Source organism: Oncorhynchus tshawytscha, linkage group LG02 (assembly GCF_018296145.1).
Source record: "Oncorhynchus tshawytscha isolate Ot180627B linkage group LG02, Otsh_v2.0, whole genome shotgun sequence".
Taxonomy (NCBI): domain Eukaryota; kingdom Metazoa; phylum Chordata; class Actinopteri; order Salmoniformes; family Salmonidae; genus Oncorhynchus; species Oncorhynchus tshawytscha.
Window position 1 is genome coordinate 40,648,073 of NC_056430.1, and position 24,992 is coordinate 40,673,064.

The following is a 24,992-nucleotide window of genomic DNA, read 5'->3' on the forward strand; positions in this document are numbered from 1 at the left end:
TGAGGCTGTAATCGCTGCCAAATGTGCTTCAACAAAGTACTGAGTAAAGGATCTGAATACTTATTTAAATGGCATATTTACATTTTACATTTTTTAAATGTGCTTTGTCATTATTGGGTATCGTGTGTAGATTGATGAGAGAAAAAAACAATTTATACATTTTAGAATGAGCCTGTAACATAACAAAATGTGGAAAAAGTCAAGGGGTCTGAAAACTTTCTGAATGCACTGTAGATAGATAGCTCTACCTTCCTACCACCACTTTAAAGAAAATATGTTTTTCCCAAATGGCACCCTATTTGATATATAGTGCACTACTTTTGACCAGGAGCCACATAAGTAGTGCACTATGTCGGGAAAAGGGTACCACTTGGGACGTGACCAGTCAGAGAGATACTTTCCCTCCCTCTGCTTTAAAGATGTCTGTTTTGACTGACAAGGAGCCCCGCGAGAAGAAGTTTTGAACCTTGTTTCAAGACAGGTGAAATGCAAATTAAAACAGAGCCACAATAAGAAAAAAGCGAGTTTGTCTGGGTCGGGTCTGCCTCCCCCTCTTTCTGTGTTTCCTGCTGTGTGTGTGTGTGTGTGTGTGTGTGTGTGTGTGTGTGTGTGTGTGTGTGTGTGTGTGTGTGTGTGTGTGTTGTGTGTGTGTGTGTGTGTGTGTGTGTGTGTGTGTGTGTGTGTGTTGTTCGTTGGATGGCTGTGTTTTCAGGGAAGCTCATCCGTCATGTAGGGAACCTGTCTGGATGGTTCTCTGGTGGGACTCGGCATGAAAAGAGACACCCACCTGTGTCAAGTGTCAGAGCACTGATTTCTCCAGGTAACCGTCGCATTATTTCCAGGAAACAAAAACAATGCACAAACTTATGGCACAAATAAAAGGTTCACTCAAGCATGCAGTGCAGCAGTACCTAAACACTGTCATAAATAAATACTTTTATACTATGATGGTAACAGAAAACTGTAATTTATAGAGTAATTTAGGGCATTATTAACAGTAAAATACCGTGAAACGTTTTACTGCATCATACTATAAATTATGGTGGATTGTGGGAACATTTTGTGTGCGGGGTATGAATTGCTGTATTTCAAATGGTACTGTAATTCCATCCTACAGAATACAGGACCGTACCGTATTTTGGAGCGCTAAAACCCTTTTGATAACTAATGGGTGCATAGTATTGTTGTTTCTTGCTCATTAACATATTTTGAGGCGTGCCTTGTAAGAGTCTACATTTGTTGCACGTGTTAGTGACAGTGGTGTACCAATTTAAGGTACTGTATGTGGTAATAGTTCCCCATTAATTTAAAATGTATAGGGGACAGATTGGAGTCTTAAACCTATATGTTATTCCATGTCCTTTCGGTCTGTTTTGCCCTGTAGTCGTTGCCAGTTTGGAAGTTAAAAGGGCCAATCTGCAGTTGCTATGCAATTTTTTAAATTATAAATTAATCATATTTTCACATTGATGCCTCATGAGCTTAGTTCAACTGTGTACCCCATCAGAACCCAAAATATAAGCTTGTTTTACTCCAATGTTTGTAAACATTGTAAATGTAAACAAATGCTGTATAGCCTAAAAAATGCTAAAAACATACATTATTATACCTTGGTTGGTCAATCCTTGCATCCATAGCTCTGACCATCAATTTGAGAGTGGTTAGATTTCTCCTGGCCCATCCCTCAGCTTTTATTTTTAACCAAAACAAAGGCTGGGTGCCTGCTTTGTTATTGTTTAAACTGTGGATTGCCCCTTTAGGGCCTCCAGAAGTGCATGTGATGCAAAATACAAAATATTTGTTGATATGCTGAAATGTGTAAACACATTACCTAACAGCCAACCTGTTTGCACCATTCCCATGTATTTAGGCCGTCGGTCTAACGCACTGCATCTCAGTGTGAGAGGCATCACTACAGACCCTGGTTTGATTCCAGGCTGTATCACAACCGGACTTGATTGGGAGTCCCATAGGGCGGCGCACAATTGGCCTCGTGTCGTTTGGGTTTGGCCGGGGTAGGCCGTCATTCCAAATAAGAATTTGTTCTGAACTGACTAGCCTAGATAAATATAATTATTATATTAGATAGATAAAAATAATTTATTACAGTCAGTTTTTACTTTTTTACAGTATAATACAGCCAATTCTACTTTCTTTGATAGTGTATTAACATTACAGTAGGTGCACTGCAATATGAAATACAGTAACTTCTTTGCTGCCTGTAAGTTACTGTCAAATTGGGCAACCCAGTGAAGGTCTAAAACAGGGATCATCAACTAGATTCAGCCGGATACTTGGGGGGCCACAGAACATGATTAAGCAATAAGGCCCGAGGGGGTCTGGTATATGGCCGTTATACCATGGCTAAGGGCTGTTCTCATACACGACGCAAAGCGGAGTTCTTGGATACTGGCCATATAACCCACAAGGTGCCTTATTAGCGGCAGGGTAGCCTAGTGGTTAGAGCGCTGGACTAGTAACCAAAAACTAGTAACCGAAAGGTTGCAAGTTCAAATCCCTGAGCTGACAAGGTACAAATCTGTCATTCTGCCCCTGAACAGGCAGTTAGCCCACTGTTCCTAGGCTGTCATTGAAAATAAGAATTTGTTCTTAACTGACTTGCCTAGTAAAATAAAGGTTAAAAAATATATATATATAAACTGGTTATCAAAGTACAGTAATTAGAGCAGTAAAAATAAAGGTGTCATACCTGTTGTATATGTTCTGATATACCACGGCTGTCAGCCAATCAGTATTCAGGGCATGAACCACCCAGTTTATAATTACAAATCATTTATTGACTGCAAGAAGCCCGAACAGATATGATGTTTGACTGTTTAATCATTTCAAACCTTGTTTACATTTGTGTACGATCACACATCTCTCTATTATGCCTGGGAATACTTGGGAACATTCCTAAATTAAAATCACTTGGAGCTCATTTCCTGGTGTTTTTACAGTACTTTATGTCCAACAATAAAAAATAAATAATAAATAAATAATACATTTTGCTCTGAAAACTTGGGGTGGCAGTACTACTACTTGGGGTGGCAGTACTACTAAATTCGGCCCGCAGTTGGGAAAACCTGGTCTAAAGCTCTGTTTATGTTTTGCGCTGAGGATGAAGATGTCGGCTAACTGTTGCCTCAGCATTGGCTATACAACTCTTTCCCAATATCTGTGTGTGTTTTTCACTCTACTCCCCAAAACAAAGAGACCCCCTTAGGAAACAAAGACCTCCAATTATTACATTAATATTTGTTTATTTGCAGAAGTTTCTTTGTCTCCTTATGTTTATTGTGTTATTTAACAGCACATTCCCCCTCTTACCCCCAAAATATTTTGCAATAGCCTAAAAGTTAAAGAGGACATTCCTACCTCATCCCTTCAAACTTTCAGAGTGTTTAGTCATGCCTGCACCCTTTCCTTTTTCCTCTCCACTCGTCCCCCTAAATTACAGAGAAGTGATATACAGCCTGACTGACTCAAGGCTCTGGAAGATTTAGAACTTTGTCCCGGACGAAGGTGAGGTGAGAAAAGACATTACTATGCAGAATAGGTAATATCTAAACGCAGATCCTCTTTATGACTAACCCATGCAGATTATCAATCTATTTGTGTTGTAAATTGCATGGAAAGGATTTCATTTACCTTTAGTTTATTTGCCTTTCCTCAACCCGTTTCAGTGCTGGGACGGAATTGGAAGCCCCATGCAGACAGGAAGCAATCTTCCAAGGGTAAAAAAGTCAATCTTCTCCTGCAACTTGATTAGAGCGTTAAAAGACCAGCGGTTGGATGATTGAATGAGGTTTTGATACACAGAGATAGTGCATCTTGAAAAAGGATACATACTCTTGTCGATAAATGGTTCATGTCGACATATGGTGGACATTGTGGATTGAGTTCAATATGTATTGTAACTAGTTGCTGATTTGTCACATTATGAGTCTCTGTACTAGTCTTAACCAAGGCCAGCGACTCATAAAATGGACACAGTGGTCGTTGCAGTCTTTCAGTACCATGGACAGCGACCTCACTGCACACATAGGCCTAAATGAGTCTGCCTTCAGCACCATGGACAGCAGCTGCACTACTCTAGCTTGCATTAAGTGGAACTGCACAATCCTTTGTAAATGAAAGAATGTAGAGGATATGGAACTTGAAATGTAAAGGATGTCATGTGAATCACTAACAGCTGTAAAACAAATTTGTTGATTATCAAAGTCCTCAGGTTAATGTAGCCTACTATTTGGCTATATGCTACAGTAGACTAAATCCACTTCATGCAGTTATGTAAGCTTATACAATATACTTAAGACGGGCAATATAGGCACGCAGGAATGTCTGTTTTGTGGGTTTGTTTGTTTCAAGGCCTGTGTGGGAGCAATGGCAAATCACTCTAACTTAACCCATTTGAAAGCTCCTGTGGTGGATTGAGATTTTCTCAGCAAGTCGTTTGCATTTTGAATTGACCATCAGTGGAATTGCCAGGGCCATATTGTCATATTTGACTGTCCCCTAACGGATTGAAATAACTACAATCATGTGAGGGCAAAGACACATTGTTCCATAAATTGCTGGTTAATTGAGTGTTATTATTATCAGTCCGATGGGTTCGCTCAGTGGAAGCGTTTCACTCAGGACGACACGCAGTGCATTGAAAAAATGTCAGAGCAGCCGTGCAAGTAGGCCTAGGTGTGTGAGGAGAGGAAGACCGTCGAGGGACGATAATGGCACCATACCTTCTATAATCATCGCGATACTACCCCACTGAACATAATTACAATGATTTGTGCTCTCTCAATTCGCCCTTGTATTAAAAAAATATTGCTGAAGGCAAGTCAGGCGTGTATGAGCGCGAGGCAGGGAGGGCCGCTGCCGCCGTGAATGGAGTGTCGTCCCGGGGGACGCTTGGAGAACAGACCGTGGTGTCACGCCAAAGAAAGCCAACTCGCTCCCTCCCTCCCTGCCTCCGCCGGGCCCCGGCCATGCCTGCCGTGAGTGTGAGATTATATTAATGGGCCATTAGAGCAGGGGCGAAAGCGCGGGAAGTACGAGAGGAACTGCCTGTGTCGCCTTTGTTATTTAATGGTTGGCTAACGTTTAGGTGGAGGGTCCATGCATGATAGCCAGATAATGAAAAAAAAATCGGGCGACACAAACCCATTGGATGTCACAGACGTAGACCTACTGCATGTATACACATAGACCTATTAGGCCAAGTCACTGAACTAAGTCGGCTTTTTAATTTGAGGACATTGAACCACAAAGAGAGGTGGGAACACTCACCTTTTATTGTACTAACGTTGTCTACTGTGTAGCACATGACCGTATTTAGTCCTGAAAGACTTAACTATTTTTGTACCAAGGACATCCAGCCGACTCCTACAACGGACACAATGGGCTTTGCCACCTGTTTCGGTGCGATCGACAGCGACACCGCACTGGGGGTATAGACCTAGCTGAGTCTGCCTTCAGCACTATGGACAGCAGCTACATAACGCTAGATTACAGTGAGTAGGAGAGCACAATCTTTTGTAACTACGATGGGGACTGGAACTTGGAATCTAAAGAATGGTGTGACTCTCTCACAGACAGCTGCACATCTGCATGAGCAATTCTCAAAAGCTCTTCCTAAGTTCCTCTGACCGGGCTTAAACGGTGAAAGCATCAGGCTGAAAACCCTGTTTATTTTAAAAGCCACATGTAGATCAGTGAATACATGAAGGAGAGGAAGGATGCTTAAAAAGTATTAGAACAAGGTTAGAGTAGTCTATTCACATATCATACAGTGCGTCCCTAATGCCACTACTTTTGACCAAAGCCCATAGAGGCAACCATAAACAGACATGCTTACAGTATGTCCACCTGATGGTTTTCTGTTTGTTAGTGTTGCTGTTTCTGCCTATATGTGGTCCTGTGTTGCCATTTAACAACATTAGTTTTCTCTTCTCACCTCACTGATCAAACACACAATAGAGATGTGTGGGAGGAACCTCCCACAGTCTTCATAAGCAGGTGTTTGCAGTTTGACAACTGTGTGTCACATGAAAATGCAGCAGTGTGTGTGCATGATGTGTTTGTGCGTGGGCTGGCTGCTCACGTGCAACAGTTGCACTGTCAGCGTGAAATGCACTTGGGCTTTGCTTAGTTCAGTTCTCATTTGGACGTTTTTTAGGGTATAAGGGGAAAAAATGAAGTGGGTGGTTGATCTTGAATTAGGCCTAATTACTTCAGAGTTTAATTAACAACATGCTAACATGTCTTTGCCTGCAGATTTTAAAAAAGCGAGCTCAGACTATAAGTCCAGCCACAGCCGTCATCATCACCTTCAATTAACTGACTAACTCTACTCGAGATCTGAACACAAAATGTAGGTAGGTGCACATCATATAGCCTACTTCAAATCTGTCAATTCCTCAGTCAATTGCTTGATTACTAATAGTATACAATGGACACGGTTATCATTACATTTAGGGGGGTTCATTTTAGGGGGGTCCATTCGGAAATGATTCAGACCCCATCCCTTTCTCCACGTTGTGTTACGTTAAAAAGGTTCCTCATCAATCTACACACAATACCCCATAATATCAAAGCAAAAACAGGTTTTTAGAAATGTTTGCAGATTAATCAAAAAATATTTTAAAAAACAGAAATACCTTATTTACATACAGTACCAATCAAAAGTTTGGCCACACCTACTCATTCCAGGGTTTTTCTTTATTTTTACTGTTTTCTACTTTGTAGAATAATAGTGAAGACATCAAATCTATGGAATAACACATATAGAATCATGTAGTAACCAAAAAAGTGTTAAGCAAATCTAAATATATTTTATATTTGAGATTCTTCAAAGTAGCCACCCTTTGCCTTGATGATAGCTTCGCACACTCTTGGAATTCTCTCAACCACCTAGCAGGTAATCACCTGGAATGCAATTCAATTAACAGATGTACCTTATTAAAAAGTTAATTTGTGGAATGTATTTAGTTCTTATTGCATTTGAGCCAATCATTTGTGTTGCGACAAGGTAGGGCTGGTATACAGAAGATAGCCCTATTTAGTAAAATACCAAGTCCATATTATGGCAAAAACAGCTCAAATAAGCAAAGAGAATTGACAGTCCATCATTACCTTAAGACATCAAGGTCAGTCAATCCGGAACGATTCAAGAACTTTGAACGTTTCTTCAAGTGCAGTCGTAAAAACCATCCAGCGCTATTATGAAACTGGCTCTCATGAGGATCGCCACAGGAAAGGAAGAGCCAGAGTCACCTCTGCTGCAGAGGATCAAATTGGAGTTAACTGTACCTCAAATTGCAGCCCAAATAAATGCTTCACAGAGTTCAAGAATCAGACACATCTCAACATCAACTGTTCAGAGGAGACTGTGTGAATCAGGCCTTCATGGTCAAATTGCTACAAAGAACCACTACTAAAGGACACCAATAAGAAGAAAAGACTTGCTTGGACCAAGAAACATGAGCAATGGACATTAGACCTGTGGAAATCTGTCCTTTGGTCTGTTGAGTCCAAACTTGAGATTTTTGGTTCCAACCGCCATGTCTTTGTGAGATGCAGAGTAGGTGAACAGAGGATCACTGCATGTGTTGTTCCCACCTTGAAGCATGGAGGGGGAGGTGTGGGCGGTCTTTGCTGGTGACACTGTCTGTGATTTATTTTGAATTCAAGGCACACTTAACCAGCATGGCTACCACAGCATTCTGCAGTGATACGCCATCCCATCTGGTTTGGCTTAGTGGGACTATCATTTGTTTTTCAACAGGACAATGACCCAACACACCTTCAGGCCGTGTAAGAGCTATTTGACCAAGAAGGAGAGTGATGGAGTGCTGTATCAGAGATGGAGTGCTGCACTACTTGACCTCCACAATCACCCGACCTCAAACAAATTGAGATGGTTTGGGATGAGTTGGACCGCAGAGTGAAGGAAAAGCAGCCAACAAGTGCTCAGCATATGTGGGATATCATAGTTTTGATGTCTTCACTGTTATTCTGCAATGTAGAAAATAATACAAATTAAGAAAAACCCTTGAATGAGTAGGTGTGTCCAAACTTTTGACTGGTACTGTAAGTATTCAGACCCTTTGCTATGAGACTCAAAATGTAGCTCAGGTGCATCCTGTTTCCATTTTTCATCCTTGAGATGTTTGTACAACTTGTTTGGAGGCCACCTGTGGTAAATTCAATTGATTGGACATGATTTGGAAAGGCACATACCTGTCTATATAAGGTCCCACACTTGACAGTACATGTCAGAGCAAAACCAAGTCATGACGTGAAAGGAATTGTCCATAGAGCTCCAAGACAGGATATGTCGAGGCACAGATCTGGGGATGGGTACCAAAAAATGTCTGCAGCATTCAAGGTCCCCAAGAACACAGAGTCCTCCATCATTCTTATATGAAAGAAGTTTGGAACCACCAAGTGTCTTCCTAGAGCTGGCAGACCAGCCAAACTGAGAAATCCTGGGAGAAGGGATTTGGTCAGAAAGGGGACCAAGAACCCAATGATATCTTGACAGAGCTCCAGGGTTCCTCTGTGGAGATTCGAGAACCTTCCAGAAGGTTAACCATCTCTGCAGCACTCCACCAATCAGGCCTTTATGGTAGAGTGGCCAGACGGAAGCCACTTCTCAGTAAAAAGGCACATGACCGTCCGCTTGGAGTTTCCCAAAAGGCACCTAAAGGACTCTCAGACCATGAGAAAATAGATTCTCTGGTCTGATGAAACCAAGATTGAACTATTTGGCCTGAATGCCAAGTGTCACATCTGGAGGAAATCTGGCACCATTCCTGTGATGAAGCATGGTGGTGGCAGCATCATGCTGTGGGATGTTTTTCAGTGGCAGGGACTGGGAGACTAGTCAAGATCGAGGGACAGATGAACGGAGCAAAGTATAGAGAGCCCCTTGACGAAAACCTGCTCCAGAGCACTCAGGACCTTAGACGGGGGTGAAGGTTTGCCTTTCAATAGGACCACGATCCTAAGCACACAGCCAAGACAATGCAGGAGTGGCTTTGGGACAAGTCTCTGAATGTCCTTGAGTGGTCCAGTTAGAGCCCGGATTTTAACTTGATCGAAAATCTCTGGAAAGACCAGTAAATAGCTGTGCGGCGATGCTCCCCATCCTACCCGACAAGCTTGAGATTATCTGCAGAGAAGAATGGGAGAAACTTCCCAAATACAGTTGTGCCAAGCTTACAGCGTCACACCCAAGAAGAATCGAGGCTCTAATCGCTGTCAAAGAGGCTTCAACAAAGTACTGAATAAAGGGTCTGAAACCTTACGTAAATACGTATTTTTTATATATGTATAAATTTGCAAATAATTCTTTAAAAAAACCTGTTATTGCTTTTTCATTGTGGAATATTGTGAGTAGATTGATGGGGGGGGGACTATTTAATCCATTTTAGAATACGGCTTTAATGTAACAAAATGTAGAAAAGGTCAAGGGGTCTGAATACTTTTCGAATGCACTGTATATATGTGTGTGTGTGTGTGTGTGTGTGTATGTGTGTGTGTGTGTGTGTTTGTTTGTCAGGATATATCCCAGCATTGAACTTAGTCGATGGCATCAGATTGGCACATGTAAGTGGATCCTGGAGCTGTTTCGAATGTTGTAGCCTTCCCTCTCTCTTTTCTGCCCCTTCCGATGTGCCCGTCTATCCTGCTCGGCGGTGCTCCCAGACTTCCTTCTGTTCAAATAGATCTACATCAGAATCTGAACAGAATAGATTCCTCCTCGAGCTATAGGATATACTGTGCGAAATTTCTTCGACTGACACATCCTAACATTCCCTGAAACATATTTTAGCCCCCGATGTTGCCTTTAACTCGGCTCGAAGATTTCAGCACCAGGCACTGTCCACCTACCCGCTATTCAAGCGTTCAAGCGCCTGTTATCGGTATTTAGGTGAATATTCTTCGAATGGTTCTACACCACTTTAATGGCCTTTCATTCCAAATCAAAATGGTTTTCAATCAATCAGTGTTGGTTGCCTATTGGGGTATATTTTGAAAGGAACATGTGGTAGATACTGTATATATATGAGAGAGAAAGAGAGAGAGAGCGAGAGAGTGAGAGAGTGTACGACTCTCGTTAGTCAACACCTCTTCAAAAGAATTGGGGTGTGCGTCAGCTCATGCTTTTTACTAGATGTATATATATATATATAATAGCATACTATTATTATTATTATTATTGTTATTATTATTATGCCTATTATTTCCCTGCAAACGTGGCGTGATTTACACTTGGTTGACTATTGCACAAAGAACCGTACAAATTCACTCTTTTCTTTATTTATAAACCCCCTTTCTCTTGGTGGAACGTACCAACGGGAAGGGGTAGAGAAAAGGCTGTGTAACAAAAACATCGAGTTATAGTGGTTCCCCTGGTTCCATACCTCCCCGCAGTCCTTGCAGCTCTTGAGCTGGCCCCGTTCGTTTAAACCGAGAACACCCATACCGACTTCTCAATGCAAAAAATAAAAGGGAACCCAGAAGCAGGGACTAGGGGAACGAAAGGTGTAAATAGAAAGCGAAAGCTCTTGGTCTCTCTCTCTCTCTCTCTCTCTCTATTCTTCTCATCTATTTTACTAAATGAATGAATGAATTATTAACTAGGACATAAATACAAGGAATCACGCCTCCGCCGGGACCAGCAGACAGTTCCAAGTCTTTGATATTCGTTTTAGCCCAATGATACATATGTATACTTATCCATGTACATATTTTCCTTGGTAGGACTAGAAGTAGGACCAGCAAGGCTTTTTTGAATAACATTTTTGACCAATACTTCGGAAGCTTCTACACAAGGCCACCAAGATTGCGCTGCTGCTGCCGCCGCTGTTACCACAACTCATTGCCGGTCCGAAGATGGCAACTTTAACGAACGGACAGGTGGATGGCACAAACGGGCTGGTGAACGGATTAAGCCACAGTCCAGCGGGCTGCGGGGGCACCATCCCTATGAAGGACCACGACGCTATCAAACTGTTCATCGGGCAGATACCACGCAACCTGGACGAGAAGGACCTCCGACCGCTCTTTGAGGAGTTCGGCAAGATCTACGAGCTCACCGTGCTCAAGGACCGCTTTACGGGCATGCACAAAGGTGGGTTGAGCCTACTACTCGGTCAAAGAGAGAGCGGGATTCCCATCTTCATTCTCTTTTCTCCTCGGCTCCCGTCGCCGTTGCCTGTCACGAATGTCTGTCCATGGCTTCCAGTCTTGTTCCCCCTGGTTCGGGAGACAGGACTGACACGTATTGGACACGTGTGGTTGTTGCATAGTAATAGTTGGTATTTTTATAGTAGTCTTTTTGTGTAATTTACTATTGTAGTATACTCTCGACAGGTTTCATGTTATCGGAAAAGGAATAGTCCATTGCTATAGTCTGGATTCCGTCATGAATATTGAGACATTTCAACTAACATATCCATGTATTAATGTTCTGAGTTATCCAGGCATACAGCGCTGGCACGAATCACGACAGCTAATATTATGTAACAATATTAAGAGAAAGTGCCGTTCTCTTGTATCTTTCGAAGTGTATGCTACTTGTTAAGAGTAACGAGTCACACATATAGTCATTGTGCATTCATTCACAAGTGCAGAATCACCCTGCTTCGATGTTAAAACATTTCTCGAATATACCCGTGGAGCCCGTGGCTTATTGCCCACGGCACCTTGCACTCTGTTGCGCGTGATGGCAAGTTTCCTGCAATAGGAAAGAGGGAGGGAGGGGAATTGTATGTATGTGTGTGTGCGCGCGCGTGTGTGCGAGCTCGTGCGTGCGTGCGCGCGCGGGCTTCTGTATGATTTTCTGAGCAAATGTGACCAATATTTGAGATTTTACGTAATGCATTCTACAGTATTCCCTACCTAAATCAATTATATGTGGTCCACCCGCCTACCTACCATATGTCATTGATGTTATGCTCTAGTCTAGTGCCTGAAATCATGCATGGAGATGTTTTGTGTTTCTGGAGACAGGTGTTTGAACAACCAGCTTAAACATAGAGAGAGGACTGAAGGACTGTGTGTGTGTTAGTCACGCGTGCGCGCGCTCGCTCGCGTGTGCAAGTGTGAGATCGTATCCTACCTATTGATATGCTATACCCTTTGAGAGCTTGTCAACCCTTTGGTATTATGGTAATGATCAAGTTGTTGATCCAGAGTATTGATATTACAAAAAAACTATCAATAGATAACATGAACAATACATCCCATGTGGGTTGACAATTCTGGACATTACTGGACATTACAGTGAACAAAATCAGTAATCAGTAATCATCTGAAAATGAAAAAAGCACATGAATAGTTCTTCGATTGAAGTGTTCCATTGATCTGCAACACCTGGAGGGCATTTTCAGACTCCACAGGCTCACTTCACATGGGGATGTTAAAGTACAAACAGAGCTAGTGTTTCAGCTTTCCAATCCTGGTAGTATCCCCCAATCCCCGACCACCCCCGATCCTCTGTTAACAACGTGACATGTTGCATGATGATGAAATACAAATAAAGCAGGAAGGAGGGAGGAGGAGATTGCGGGGGAAGGGGGAACCAAAGAGAAGAGTGTGAAGGGTGAAGAGGAGAAGGAGGAGAGAGAGGAAGGGAGGAGGGTATATATTTTATTAATAGCCCAGCTGTAGTAGCGATTCCCTGTCTAACGGTTAATCATGCGTGGCCCGTGAACTATGGGCGGCCACGCCGGGTGATTCTAGGAACTGTCTCCTCACAGCGATATATGGCCTGGCCTCACAGGCAGCCCCCCTTTCATTAGTGAGCCCCCTCCGCAGCACCGCTCTCATATTTTAACTAGCTGGAGGTGCTAGCCCTCTCCTCTGGTTGGCCAAGACGTTATATATACACACTCCTTCTCCCAGCCAGACCAATATCCCTACACCTCCCCGCAAACAGGATGTTTGTCGAATATTGGGGGTTTGTTACTTTGAAGTTGCTGTCAGGTTATGTCTGAATGTGTTAACTTGAGTAAATAATATTTTGGTAACCTTTTACTTACAGCTAACAGGTATAATGTTTGTTACTTGTTATAAGCCTTTATAATATGTTATTAGACTGCTTATAATATTTGACAGTGTCATAGATATGAAGGTTTTATAAGACCTGCCGTAAGGTGTCATGTCCAGTCATGACCTCATGTCAAGTAACCATTGTCTTGACAGAGGTAGCGGTTTGCATTTTGACTACCCCCTAGACAGTCAGTGTCATAGCATGGTTAACAACATGTCATTGTTTTCATCCTATTTTGGATACATCTACAAGCTGGCAAAACGTGTGAATTGCAACGTTTTCCAATTGTGGTACAAAATGTAGTCCAATAGATGTATATCAAACAAGGACAATGTTGATCTATAAACAACTTTAGGGTTGAAGAATGTTCTTGGCTTTTTATTGGTATTAAAACTGCAAGACAAGTGAACAACACTAGGGTCTGAGAATATTTGCAGCCTTTTGCCACACTGTAAGAAAGAAATGTGTTGACTCAACTAAAACAAATCAAGGCAACCAGCTGCAAATACAATTTCTAGTTTGCTCAACAAAATAGCATTGAAGTTGATTAAACTTAAAATATCAAGACATCCAGCTTCAATACGATTTATAGTGTGCCCATTTTTTGAGCATATTAACTGAACCAACATACATTCTTAAGTTGAATTCTATGTTCGCTCAACTTTTAATTTTACGTTGATTGAATATAATTCAACTTGTGTATTTCCCAGTGTGCCTTGCACCTTTGAATGAATTGTAGTTACCACCCATTAGTGTATTCTATAGTGACAGAAACATGGTTGTTGAATTTGCTGGAATTCAGACCTGTAGTCTTCACTAAGTGAGTGTCTATCAAGTTCGCTGACGACACGACGATGAGTCAGCCTACAGGGAGGAGTTCAGTGACTTGGCAGTGTGGTGCTGGAGCAGCAACCTCTCCCTCGACGTCAGCAAGACCAAGGAGCTGATCGTGGACTACAGGAAACGGGGAGGTGAGCACGCCCCCATCCACATCGATGGGGCGGCAGTGGAGTAGGTATACAGCTTCAAGTTCACTAAAGACTTCAAATGGTCCAGACACACACGAACAGTCGTGAAGAAGGTGCAGCAGTGCCTCTTCACCTTCAGGAGGTTGAAAAAGTTTGGCATGGGCCCTCAAATCCTGAAATGATCCTACAGCTGCACCATTGAAGCATCACTGCTTCGTATGGCAATAGCACCGCCCTCAATCGCATGGCGCTACAGAGAGTTGTGCAGACAGCCCAGTACATCACTGGGGCCGAGCTCCCTGCTATCCAGGACCTCTATATCAGGCGGTGTCAAAAGAAGGCCTGGAAAATCATCAAATACCCCAACCACCCAAACCATAGACTATTTTCTATGCTGCCGCATGGCAAGAGGTACCTGTGCATCAAGTCTGACACCAACAGGCTCTTGAACAGCTTCTATCCCCAAGCAATACAACTGATAAATAGCTAAGAAAATACCTACATGGACAGAGTTTCCCTTGTATCTTTATTGACCTTTTATTTCAGTATTTTACATTGTCTCTATGCACAGTATTTTACATTGTCTCTATGCACAGTATTTTACATTGTCTCTATGCACAGTATTTTACATTGTCTCTATGCACACTCACAGGGCCCTACACATTCACACACACTGTCACTCCAACACAGACAAACACTCACTCATTTGCTCACTCACACATAATATGCACATATGTTTATACGGACCCTACACACCCACACTCACATGCAAGCTGCTGCTATTTTGTTTATCTTATATCCTGTTGCCTAGCAGTGGTGGAAAAAGTACCCAATTGTCATACTTGAGTAAAAGTAAAGATACCTTAAAAGAAAATGACTCAACTAAAAGTGAAAGTCACCCAGTAAGAATTCTTATATTAAGCAAACCAGACAGCACCCTTTTCCTGTTTTTTTATTTACTTATGGATAGCCAGGGGCACACTCCAACACTGAGACATCCTTTACGAACAAAGCATTTGTGTTTAGTGAGTCTTCCAGATCAGAGGCAGTAGGGATGACCAGGGATGTTCTCTTGATAAGTAGGTGAATTGTACCATTGTCCTGTCCTGCTAAGGATTCCAAATGTAACGAGTACTTTTGGGTGTCAGGGAAAATGTAAGGAGTAAATTATTTTCTCCAGGAATGTAGTGAAGTAAAAGTTGTCAAAAATATAAATGGTAAAGTAAAGTACAGATACCCAAAATAACTACTTAAGTACTACTTTAAAGTATTTTTTACTTAAGTACTTTACACCACTGTTGCCTAATCTCCCCTTACCCCTATACATATCTACCTCCATCGCTCCAGTATCCTTGCACATATAAATATGTATTGGAACGTACTTTTTAAATATTTCCTGTGTATAGTATGCTTACTTATTTATACAATAAAGTATTTCATATTCTTATTTCTCGTGTGCTTTTTTTCTACTAATACATTGTTATTGATTATTGCTTTGTTGGGGTTTTGAGTTTGTACTACTAAGCTATATGGAATTGTTTGATATTTAAAAAAATATTTGATGAGAAAATATTTTTGTCCTTACTTCTATTAGCCCAATAACTGCTATTAGCCCAATAACAGATTCACTACATGGAACAACTGATAGTGCCCCCCAAAAAATCTAAAGGAAGTTTTTTGTTTGTTCTATGTCTGAGAGATAACAAAGATAAGGAAACATATATATATATACTGTATATATATTTGTTACATGTATTTAACTCCTTGTTTTTGGCATTAAACAGTCTAAGCCCTGTCTAAGCCACGAGAGGGGGGGGGGGATCTAGTAAGTTATATATAATTGTTTTTAGAAGGCCATACCAAGGATAATTTTGCTAGTTTAATTTGAATTCTAAGACCCCTTGAAGTAACAAAAGAAAATAAAAACATTATCTGTTAAATAAATGATTTATCCTTACTGCTATTAGCCCATACACACATTGAACAACAAATAGTCCACAAAAAAACATATAAAGGAAGTTTGTTCTGAAGTGTCCATCCCATATCTGAGAGATTTAAGGAAGATCGGGACACATCTGATCATTGATGTTTTATTTTTTACATGTATTTAACCCCTTATTTTTGTCTCTAAAGAGTCCATATATATACTCCATACACTTTTTTGGGACTGTCAACGGGCGACCTTCAGACGAGTCTTGTGAGGCCTGTGGGCATCCTAGAGCAAAACAGCTGACAGGTACGTGTATATTAGTGTATAGCCCAAACTGTTCGGACACTACACACAGAAGTTGGCAGATTGGCTGTACCGACTTCAGACGGATCCCAAAATGCTTGCGGCGGTCGAAGAACACCATCGTGTTCGTGAGAGTCTCATATTTCCATAGAGGGGTCATAATAGTTTGTAGGCCAAACCATTCAGATGCTACAGGCGATTTTGTGTGAAGACCGATTTTCAGGTTGTCTTATGCTCTGATTAACACAGCTCTACTGTAGCTCTGTCACCTTTCACCGCAGATGCAGAAGAGTTACATAGGCGGATGCATCCAATGCAAAAAAAAACCCAGATATCTCTAGCTTAAACTGACACATTTTCATGGGGATTTTATAATTATGCAAATTAGATCTCCACAGGGGCGCAGACATCGACCTTAGGGGGGTTTTAACAAGTTAAAAAAAAGGGATTAAAATGATTGACTCCCCTAAAGATTCTTATAAATAAAGTAGTCAAAAGTTGAGTATCCACACCTTTACTACTTCTCCTTTCCTCCATATGCTCTATTCCTCTTTATTTACTGCTGTGAAGGGTTTCTCCCCTGTTTCACAACACTGCCCTTTATTTGACCCGATGGACAAACCATTGTTATTGAATAAACTCTAAAATGAAATGATTTTGGCTGGTTTGGACATATGAAAATACCTTTAACAAAGATTAGTGTGATTTTGTGTGATTGTCCAATAAAGCTCTGAACGTGTTAAAAACTAACACCACCTAGAGATGCTCTTAATATGCTATTACTAATGTTATAGTGACATGTTATAATAGTTAGATAGACAGCCTCCTACATTGCCCATTGTCTCACATTCCTTGGATACTACTCTACTATACCATTGTGACTCTAACCTGTGCTTCAAAATAAAAACAACATTTTAAAAAAGTAAATGGAACAGTCGAACGCAACCTGGTAAATGTCTAATTTTTCAGGAGCCAAATGTCAGCAGATGCTGCTAAGTCGTACATGCACTCAATGATTTTGTCCCTTCTCTCGTACTGTGTCACAACCTGGTCACCAGCTAGTATCACAGCAACGAAACCACTTTAAAAGCTCTATAAAGAAACTCTGAAAGTGCTGGACAAAAAAATCAAACAGCTGTCCCCACTACAATATCATTAAGAAATACAACCTACTGAGCTTTAAGAGCTTCTGATGCCGACACCACTCTGCTGTTTAAGATCACTGGTGACATTGCCCCACCACCTCTTAAGCAGTTTGTTACGTATTGCAAGGACAATACCAGGACGACAAGAGCTTCAACCAGAGGAGTCTGCTCAACTCAGTTTAGGTCCACCAAATTTGACCAGACGTCTTTTTCAGTCAGAGCGTCTGGATTATGAACACCCTGCCTACCACTGTGAGAGAGTGCAGTACCTTTGCTAGTTTCAAGGCACAACCTGAAAAAGTGGCTATAGGCAAACCAGTCATGTCATATATATATATATATATATCTGTGACCAACTGAGGCATATTTGTATTCCTAGTCATGTGAAATCCACAGATTAGGCCCAATTGAATGCATGTTGCGTTTATATTTTTTGTTCAGTATAGATAGATAGAGAGAGATTTTAATGGTCTGTTATATTGTAGCATTGTATTGATGTATTCATGTTGTTTGTTTTCTGCCCAGCGACTACAGATGAAAATGAGCTAAATCTGGTGCAATGGCATGTTGTACATGCTCCCTGACAAATAAACAAATAAATAAATAAAATTGCCATAACCATCCCAATAATGACCCCATGTATCACTAGCAATCTAGTGTTTAAATTGCCGGCCCCTTGAAAGGGAGGGGGGTGGATAGAGGAGGCTGAGGAAGGAAGGGAACGGGCACCGAGGTGACACCACTAGGCCTATATTCTCCCAATGATTTTATTTCTCTCCCCTCTGCGACTGGGCCGTACTAATAGAGGCCATTTATAACAGTCACCAGCTGCCGCCGTGCATGCTGAGAGGGACGCCGGCACAAAGACGGGCCACTTTCTCTCTTTTTTTTGCAATGCAGCATGGGAGGGAGGGTGGAGATATGGAAGTACACTACCAACCAGGTGACTGCCAGAGACAGTCACCCTCGTAATTCACCTTGGGTCAATGAGACGCTCCTAGCATGTATGACTGTCAAGTGTCAACAATGCATGTGTCCTTTATCATCAGATGTTTTGGTGTAATAACAGTGTAATACATATGTGGTAACAGAGTAATTGTATGTATTGTTAAAGATCAACGAAAATGTCCTCTCTTGTCATAGTTGCCTTTGGAAGCTCTGCTTTGGGGTTTTCCTAGGAGTCCTTTGAAAGTGAGAGAAGCACCAGGAATAGGTACATTGATATCTTCGGGTGTTTTTTTTACCAATTCAATTGAAAGGCGGACAGAGATGCTCCTGTTGTGCTTCTGCACTCACCTTATTTTGTCCTAGATACTGGGCAGGCTGGCTGGCAGGTGGTGTAGATCAATTATCACGGGTGATTAATCCTATCTAAAAAAAAATATGCCTTTCAAGATCCCCTATGATCCCCAAATGTCGCCTATAAAAGTAGACATGTCACAAACATCAATATGTAAACATTACTAAAACATACAGCCAAAAACTAAATCGAAATGAAGTATGTTTTGAAGTGTATGAGAGATATAAGAAGGCAAAAAAATGCCTTATTCACTTCCATTCATTCACTTCCATCGTGTTCGTGAGAGTCTCCGCTTTCCATGTTAGTTTCCAGATCAAACTATTAGGACGGTTTTCGCGAGAAGACCGGGATTTACGGGATGTCTCCTGATCGCCTGATCTGACAAACACCACTGTAGCTCTGCCACCTTCCACCACAGACACGGAAGGACAACATCGGGCAGATGCGGTGGATAGGGAAACAGCCCAAGCAAAAACAACAGATATATCTAGCTTAAACAGACAGATTAAGGGGATTGTTTTATTATGCTAATTCAATTTAGGCGCAGCGTTGACTTTAGGACGTTAAGAGAGGACAGTTAACCTGCTGTAACTTAATTGTGGATGGAGCGAGTGGTACACTGTACAGAGTGTTGATTGGCAGTTTGATCCGGGTCTGGGAAACAGCCCCTGGTAGCGTAGTTCTAGACCTGTTGGTCCACATAGGGACCCTTCTTCTTAGAGAAGCAATGGAAATCCTCATGAAATATTAAAAAATCTTTTCTTTCATTAAGAATTCATCAAATCTGGATACTGACTGCTTTGAAAACTAGCTGAAACTGGGAACATCGTCAATGGACATAATGTCTGAAGGCACTGCAGTATCGTAAATGTAATACCCTGTGGCACTCGGGGAAGGTGTTACAGGTTGCCGCATTGGAAGTTCCTCCTGACAGGCGGCGAGGTGCTGAAACCAATGTAGCCTTACAACAAGGAAAAGGAAAGAGAGACAGACAGAGAGACAGACAGAGAGATAGAAAGAGAGAGAGAGACAGAGAGAGAGAGAGCAAGACAGAGGCGGGGGGTTCTACCGGGCTGCGTTAATGCACCAAGCGTTTTGGCCGCAGGATTTCACTCTTGTTGCATCATCCCCTCTGTGGGCTGTTTTTTTCTCCTCACATCGTTGGTTTGGGGTGTGTGTGTACCCCTCCTTCCCTCTCTCATTCCCTGCCCAGAATTCTCCACTCAGCTCCGTTCGGAATGCACACTCAGGCACCACATCGTGCCCTGTTTCTATGACGACGTGCAGCGATCGATGTTGAGTGTTTTGTTGGGGAAAAGGGGCAACATGTGTCACCGACGAGGCCGCGTGTCGCCAAAATCCTCCCACCAGCTCAACCGCCCCACGCACACCTCTTGGTGTCTAAAAACATCCGAGCCTCAAGACGAAAAATAGGGAGGAGAATGTGAGACGTGCCTAATTTGCCTAATCTGTCAGTGGGGACAGTTGTCAAGGTGCCTCGGATGCTGTTGTCCATTATGATTGTCCGGGATCATTAGCCCAGAGAGCTAGTTACTTACAGTGAGCTATGGTCATGTAGGGAGGAGAGGAATGGGGGAGGGAGAAGGGAAATGGTGAGGGGATCAAAGACTAGACGATTTGCATGCTAACTGCAGGTCGGGAGTTATGATTGCTGTCAGGGGGGAAGAGACCTCTTGCTATTGTGACCTCCTCATTGGACTCATTAAAGCCTGTGACCTTTATCATCATGAAGGAATGGGGACATTCTGGCAGAGGACGCAGTCTCATATTAGTTTAGGAGATTGACAGACACTGTACAGGTATATGGAAGTGTCAGTAAAACACAGGAAGTGGCACTTTGCGCACACACGTCACACACACACACACCACATAGCTAATAACATGGGGGGAAATGTGAAAGCAGAAGAGAAATTGTTTGACTGATGGTGCAGTAAGAACAGATTCTCATCATACGGGATGTCTCTTGCTTTTACATGTATCCTCATTCCTGTCAAATTACTTTTGGTGGAACCGTTGTCAGAACATGATTTAACACCGTAACAACACCGTAACAAATGTTGTAACTGGGTCATAACATGTTGTAACCGAGTAATAACATGTTGTAACCGAGTCATAACATGTTGTAACCGAGTCATAACATGTTGTAACTGAGTCATAACATGTTGTAACCGAGTCATAACGTGTTGTACCCGAGTCATAACGTGTTGTAACCGAGTCATAACATGTTGTAACCGAGTCATAACACGTTGTAACCGAGTCATAACATGTTGTAACCGAGTCATAACATGTTGTAACCGAGTAATAACACATTGTAACCGAGTCATAACATGTTGTAACCGAGTCATAACATGTTGTAACCGAGTCATAACATGTTGTAACCGAGTCATAACATGTTGTAACCGAGTCATAACATGTTGTAACCGAGTCATAACATGTTGTAACCGAGTAATAACATGTTGTAACCGAGTCATAACATGTTGTAACCGAGTCATAACATGTTGTAACTGGGTTATAACATGTTGTAACCGAGTCATAACATGTTGTAACCGAGTCATAACATGTTGTAACCGAGTAATAACACGTTGTAACCATGTCATAACATGTTGTAACCGAGTCATAACATGTTGTAACCGAGTCATAACATGTTTTAACTGGGTGATAACATGTTGTAACCGAGTCATAACATGTTGTAACTGGGTGATAACATGTTGTAACAGAGTCATAACATGTTGTAACCGAGTCATAACATGTTGTAACCGAGTCATAACGTGTTGTAACCGAGTCATAACATGTTGTAACTGAGTCATAACATGTTGTAACCGAGTCATAACATGTTGTAACCGAGTCATAACACATTGTAACCGAGTCATAACATGTTGTAACCGAGTCATAACATGTTGTAACCGAATAACACATTGTAACCGTCATAACATGTTGTAACCGAGTAATAACACATTGTAACCGAGTCATAACATGTTGTAACCGAGTCATAACATGTTGTAACCGAGTCATAACATGTTGTAACCGAGTCATAACATGTTGTAACCAAGTCATAACATGTTGTAACCGAGTAATAACACGTTGTAACCGAGTCATAACATGTTGTAACCGAGTCATAACATGTTGTAACTGGGTTATAACATGTTGTAACCGAGTCATAACATGTTGTAACCGAGTCATAACATGTTGTAACCGAGTAATAACATGTTGTAACCAAGTCATAACATGTTGTAACCGAGTCATAACATGTTGAAACCGAGTCATAACATGTTGTAACCGAGTCATAACATGTTGTACCCGAGTCATAACGTGTAGTAACCGAGTCATAACATGTTGTAACCGAGTCATAACGTGTTTTACCCGAGTCATAACGTGTTGTAACCGAGTCATAACATGTTGTAACCGAGTCATAACACGTTGTAACCGAGTCATAACATGTTGTAACCGAGTCATAACATGCTGTAACCGAGTCATAACATGTTGTAACTGAGTCATAACATGCTGTAACCGAGTCAAAACATGTTGTAACTGGGTCATAACATGTTGTAACCGAGTCATAACATGTTGTAACCGAGTAATAACATCTTGCGTTTTGTTAGTGTTAATCTGTCACTGCAAATGTTGAGTCTTCTCATGTTAAGGGTGCCTGATTGATAACTGAATTTTCAATATGACATTAATGTGACAAAACTCTGCGCATATATGCTCGTATTAGGATGTCGTTAATTTATCCACACAGTAAGGCCCAGGGGATTATTGCTACGCTGACCTGGAGGGAAGAGACTCATCCCTTAGGTCAGAGGAGCTGCTGACCTCAGCAATCTTAGGGGAGCTAAATGTACAGAGGGGAAGCATAGAAAGATTGCACATGGAACGGGGATACTGCTTGTCAGACTTCAATGAGAATGGCAGATCTATAACACACATTTCTATCTGAAATCACTTGGGTCGTACACACAACTACATAAAATACCTCTTGTACTATTTGCTTACAGGCTTTGTTGAGTAATCTCAAAAGGACATTCAAGCAACTGTTGTATATAAGAATAGTGTGCGTCAATATTCCAGGGGCCGCATTTGTCAATATTGCGTCGAAACTATTCTAAAATACTACTTAGGAACGTAATTTAGAATGTTTGTATTCATAGTGGGATTTATCAAACAATCCTACGATCATCATACGCACACTGCTAGGAGATCACCATTGATAAATAGAAATTGTTCTCAGCCTCAGGGCTTGTGCACAACCTTGGGTATTTGCATTTCAAAATCGTCCCTTTAATAAAGCCTGTGGGTAAAATACAATGCCGTACCGTGAAATACAGTGGCGTAACCAAGAAGAGCTAAACAAACAAAAAAAATGACACAATTCAAAGACTGAAATAGAGTTGCTCGTGTCAGAGATTGAATATAACAAAAAGGTTTTATATGTCTCGCTCAGTTATGCCTTGACCAGTAAAAATAAAATCAAAGCTTCAAAAGAGAGGACCATTAGGACGTATCAAGTTTATTTAGCAACGGCAAATATACTTCTAACGAGTAGACAATACTCCCCAATAAGCCATCCATCCTCAACAGCTCCCGTCTCTTGTTTGCATAGGCCAACATTGCTGTTCTGCGGAGTGAACGATTCGTGCGTTCCACCTTGGCCACCACATTCAGCAGCGTCTTTTGCACCACATGACCTATCACCTGCACATAAATGAAGTGGGTGGAAGCCTTCTCTGTTCACGTAGTTGAACTCGTTTTGGGATGGTGCTTTTACGGCGATGTGGGTGTCATCTATTGTTCTGATCGTATTTGAGAACCATGATGGAAAAGAAACCCCTCTTGACTTCAACCTGTTGTGCGATGGTGTATGGAAATTGTATGCAACCGTTCGTTTTGGTGATGATTGCATCCAAACCATCGGCTCATCGAGGTCTATGAGATTTTGATCTGTAAGCTCCCTCTGAAAAGTGCCCGTTGCCCGAAAACCTGAGGCTGGAGAGCACTTGGAAATGCACCGGAATGGCATGTGTTTGCCTTTCTAAAGTAGGTCTTAAATCCTAGCAAAAATCCTATATGATAGTTTCACTAAATCTATCTGATGAGCCAATCTGTATTTGCTGCAAAAAAGTCACACCTGTCTCTAAAAACACACTCTCTGCGAAATGCAGCTTGTGCCAAATCTTCCAACCGATCAGGATTAACCATCTTTCATTCAATTTCCCATTATCTCAGTTTTATAGTATTTGAACAATGGTTTAATGTTCACATATGCCTCTAATTTAACAAATTACTGCACTTTATATGGATTTTTGTTGTAAAAAAATGCTCTAAAGTGGTCAAATTCTATAATAAAGCCTGTCAAGATATGTTGCATGAATTCACAATGGAATTACAATGAAATTGAAAAATGATTGAATTATTACTCTCATCATTTCACAAATGTTCAACATATATTTTCACCATTTACTCGGCCATGCTTGAAAAGCAGTTCCCTTATTCCACCACTTGGCACTGTGCGTACGCATGGTCATGGCTGTGCGTCAATCTACGCACATTCTCAAGTAAACGTTCATATTGATAAATCTCACACATTGCATGGACATGATCCCACGCAAGGTTTAGGCACAGATTTGTGCCTACACATGATCGATAAATGAGGCCCCTGAGGTTTTATAGTGGTGCAATGCAAGCATGCATGTACGCCCTGTATAGCCTAGCCTGACCCAAGCAGCCAGTCAAGAAAGACCAGCACCTCCAACATTTCTGAAAGTACTGGACTATACCATTTTTGGAACAACTATACTTTGTATGACTCTTTTTAGCAAACAAACAACTACTCTTAACCAGATAGCACACATGCATCAGATTTACATAGGCACAACGTTGAGACGACAGGAAATTCACAATGTACTTACATTGCCGAGACATAGCATGGGGATCTTTTCCTTAAGACAAAGATACTATTGTAGCGAACAACACTAGGCTCCCTTCAAACCACAGGCCTTCAGCCTAGTTCAAGATGGTAAATGCTAAGGGGGACGCTTCTGGTGACATCACCCAATTGACTACCAATTGAAGATGGCACATGTGGGTTGGACACGCCTCTATACACACCCATACCCGCAGCCTTAAAGGCCTTTTGCTCAATAAGAAATCGTCAGCACAATACGGTTTAAAAATGCAGGGTCAAACTAATTTAAAAAAATTTATATATATAATATTTCCCTGAAAGATTTATGTTAACTGTATACACAATCCTAAATGTGAAGCA

At 41.6% G+C, this 24,992-nt stretch overlaps 1 protein-coding gene across 2 annotated transcripts in view; it reads left to right on the plus strand.

Annotated features, from left to right (window-relative positions):
- The first annotated feature begins 10,507 nt into the window (after nucleotides 1-10,507).
- Nucleotides 10,508-24,992, plus strand: part of celf4 (CUGBP, Elav-like family member 4) — a 110,388-nt gene continuing 95,903 nt past the window's right edge. For both annotated transcript variants that reach the window (XM_042298755.1, XM_042298760.1), the window contains exon 1: nucleotides 10,508-11,140. In XM_042298755.1, the coding sequence (XP_042154689.1) occupies nucleotides 10,903-11,140 (238 nt within the window). In that variant the 5' untranslated portion in view covers nucleotides 10,508-10,902. The remainder of the gene's footprint in view (nucleotides 11,141-24,992) is intronic.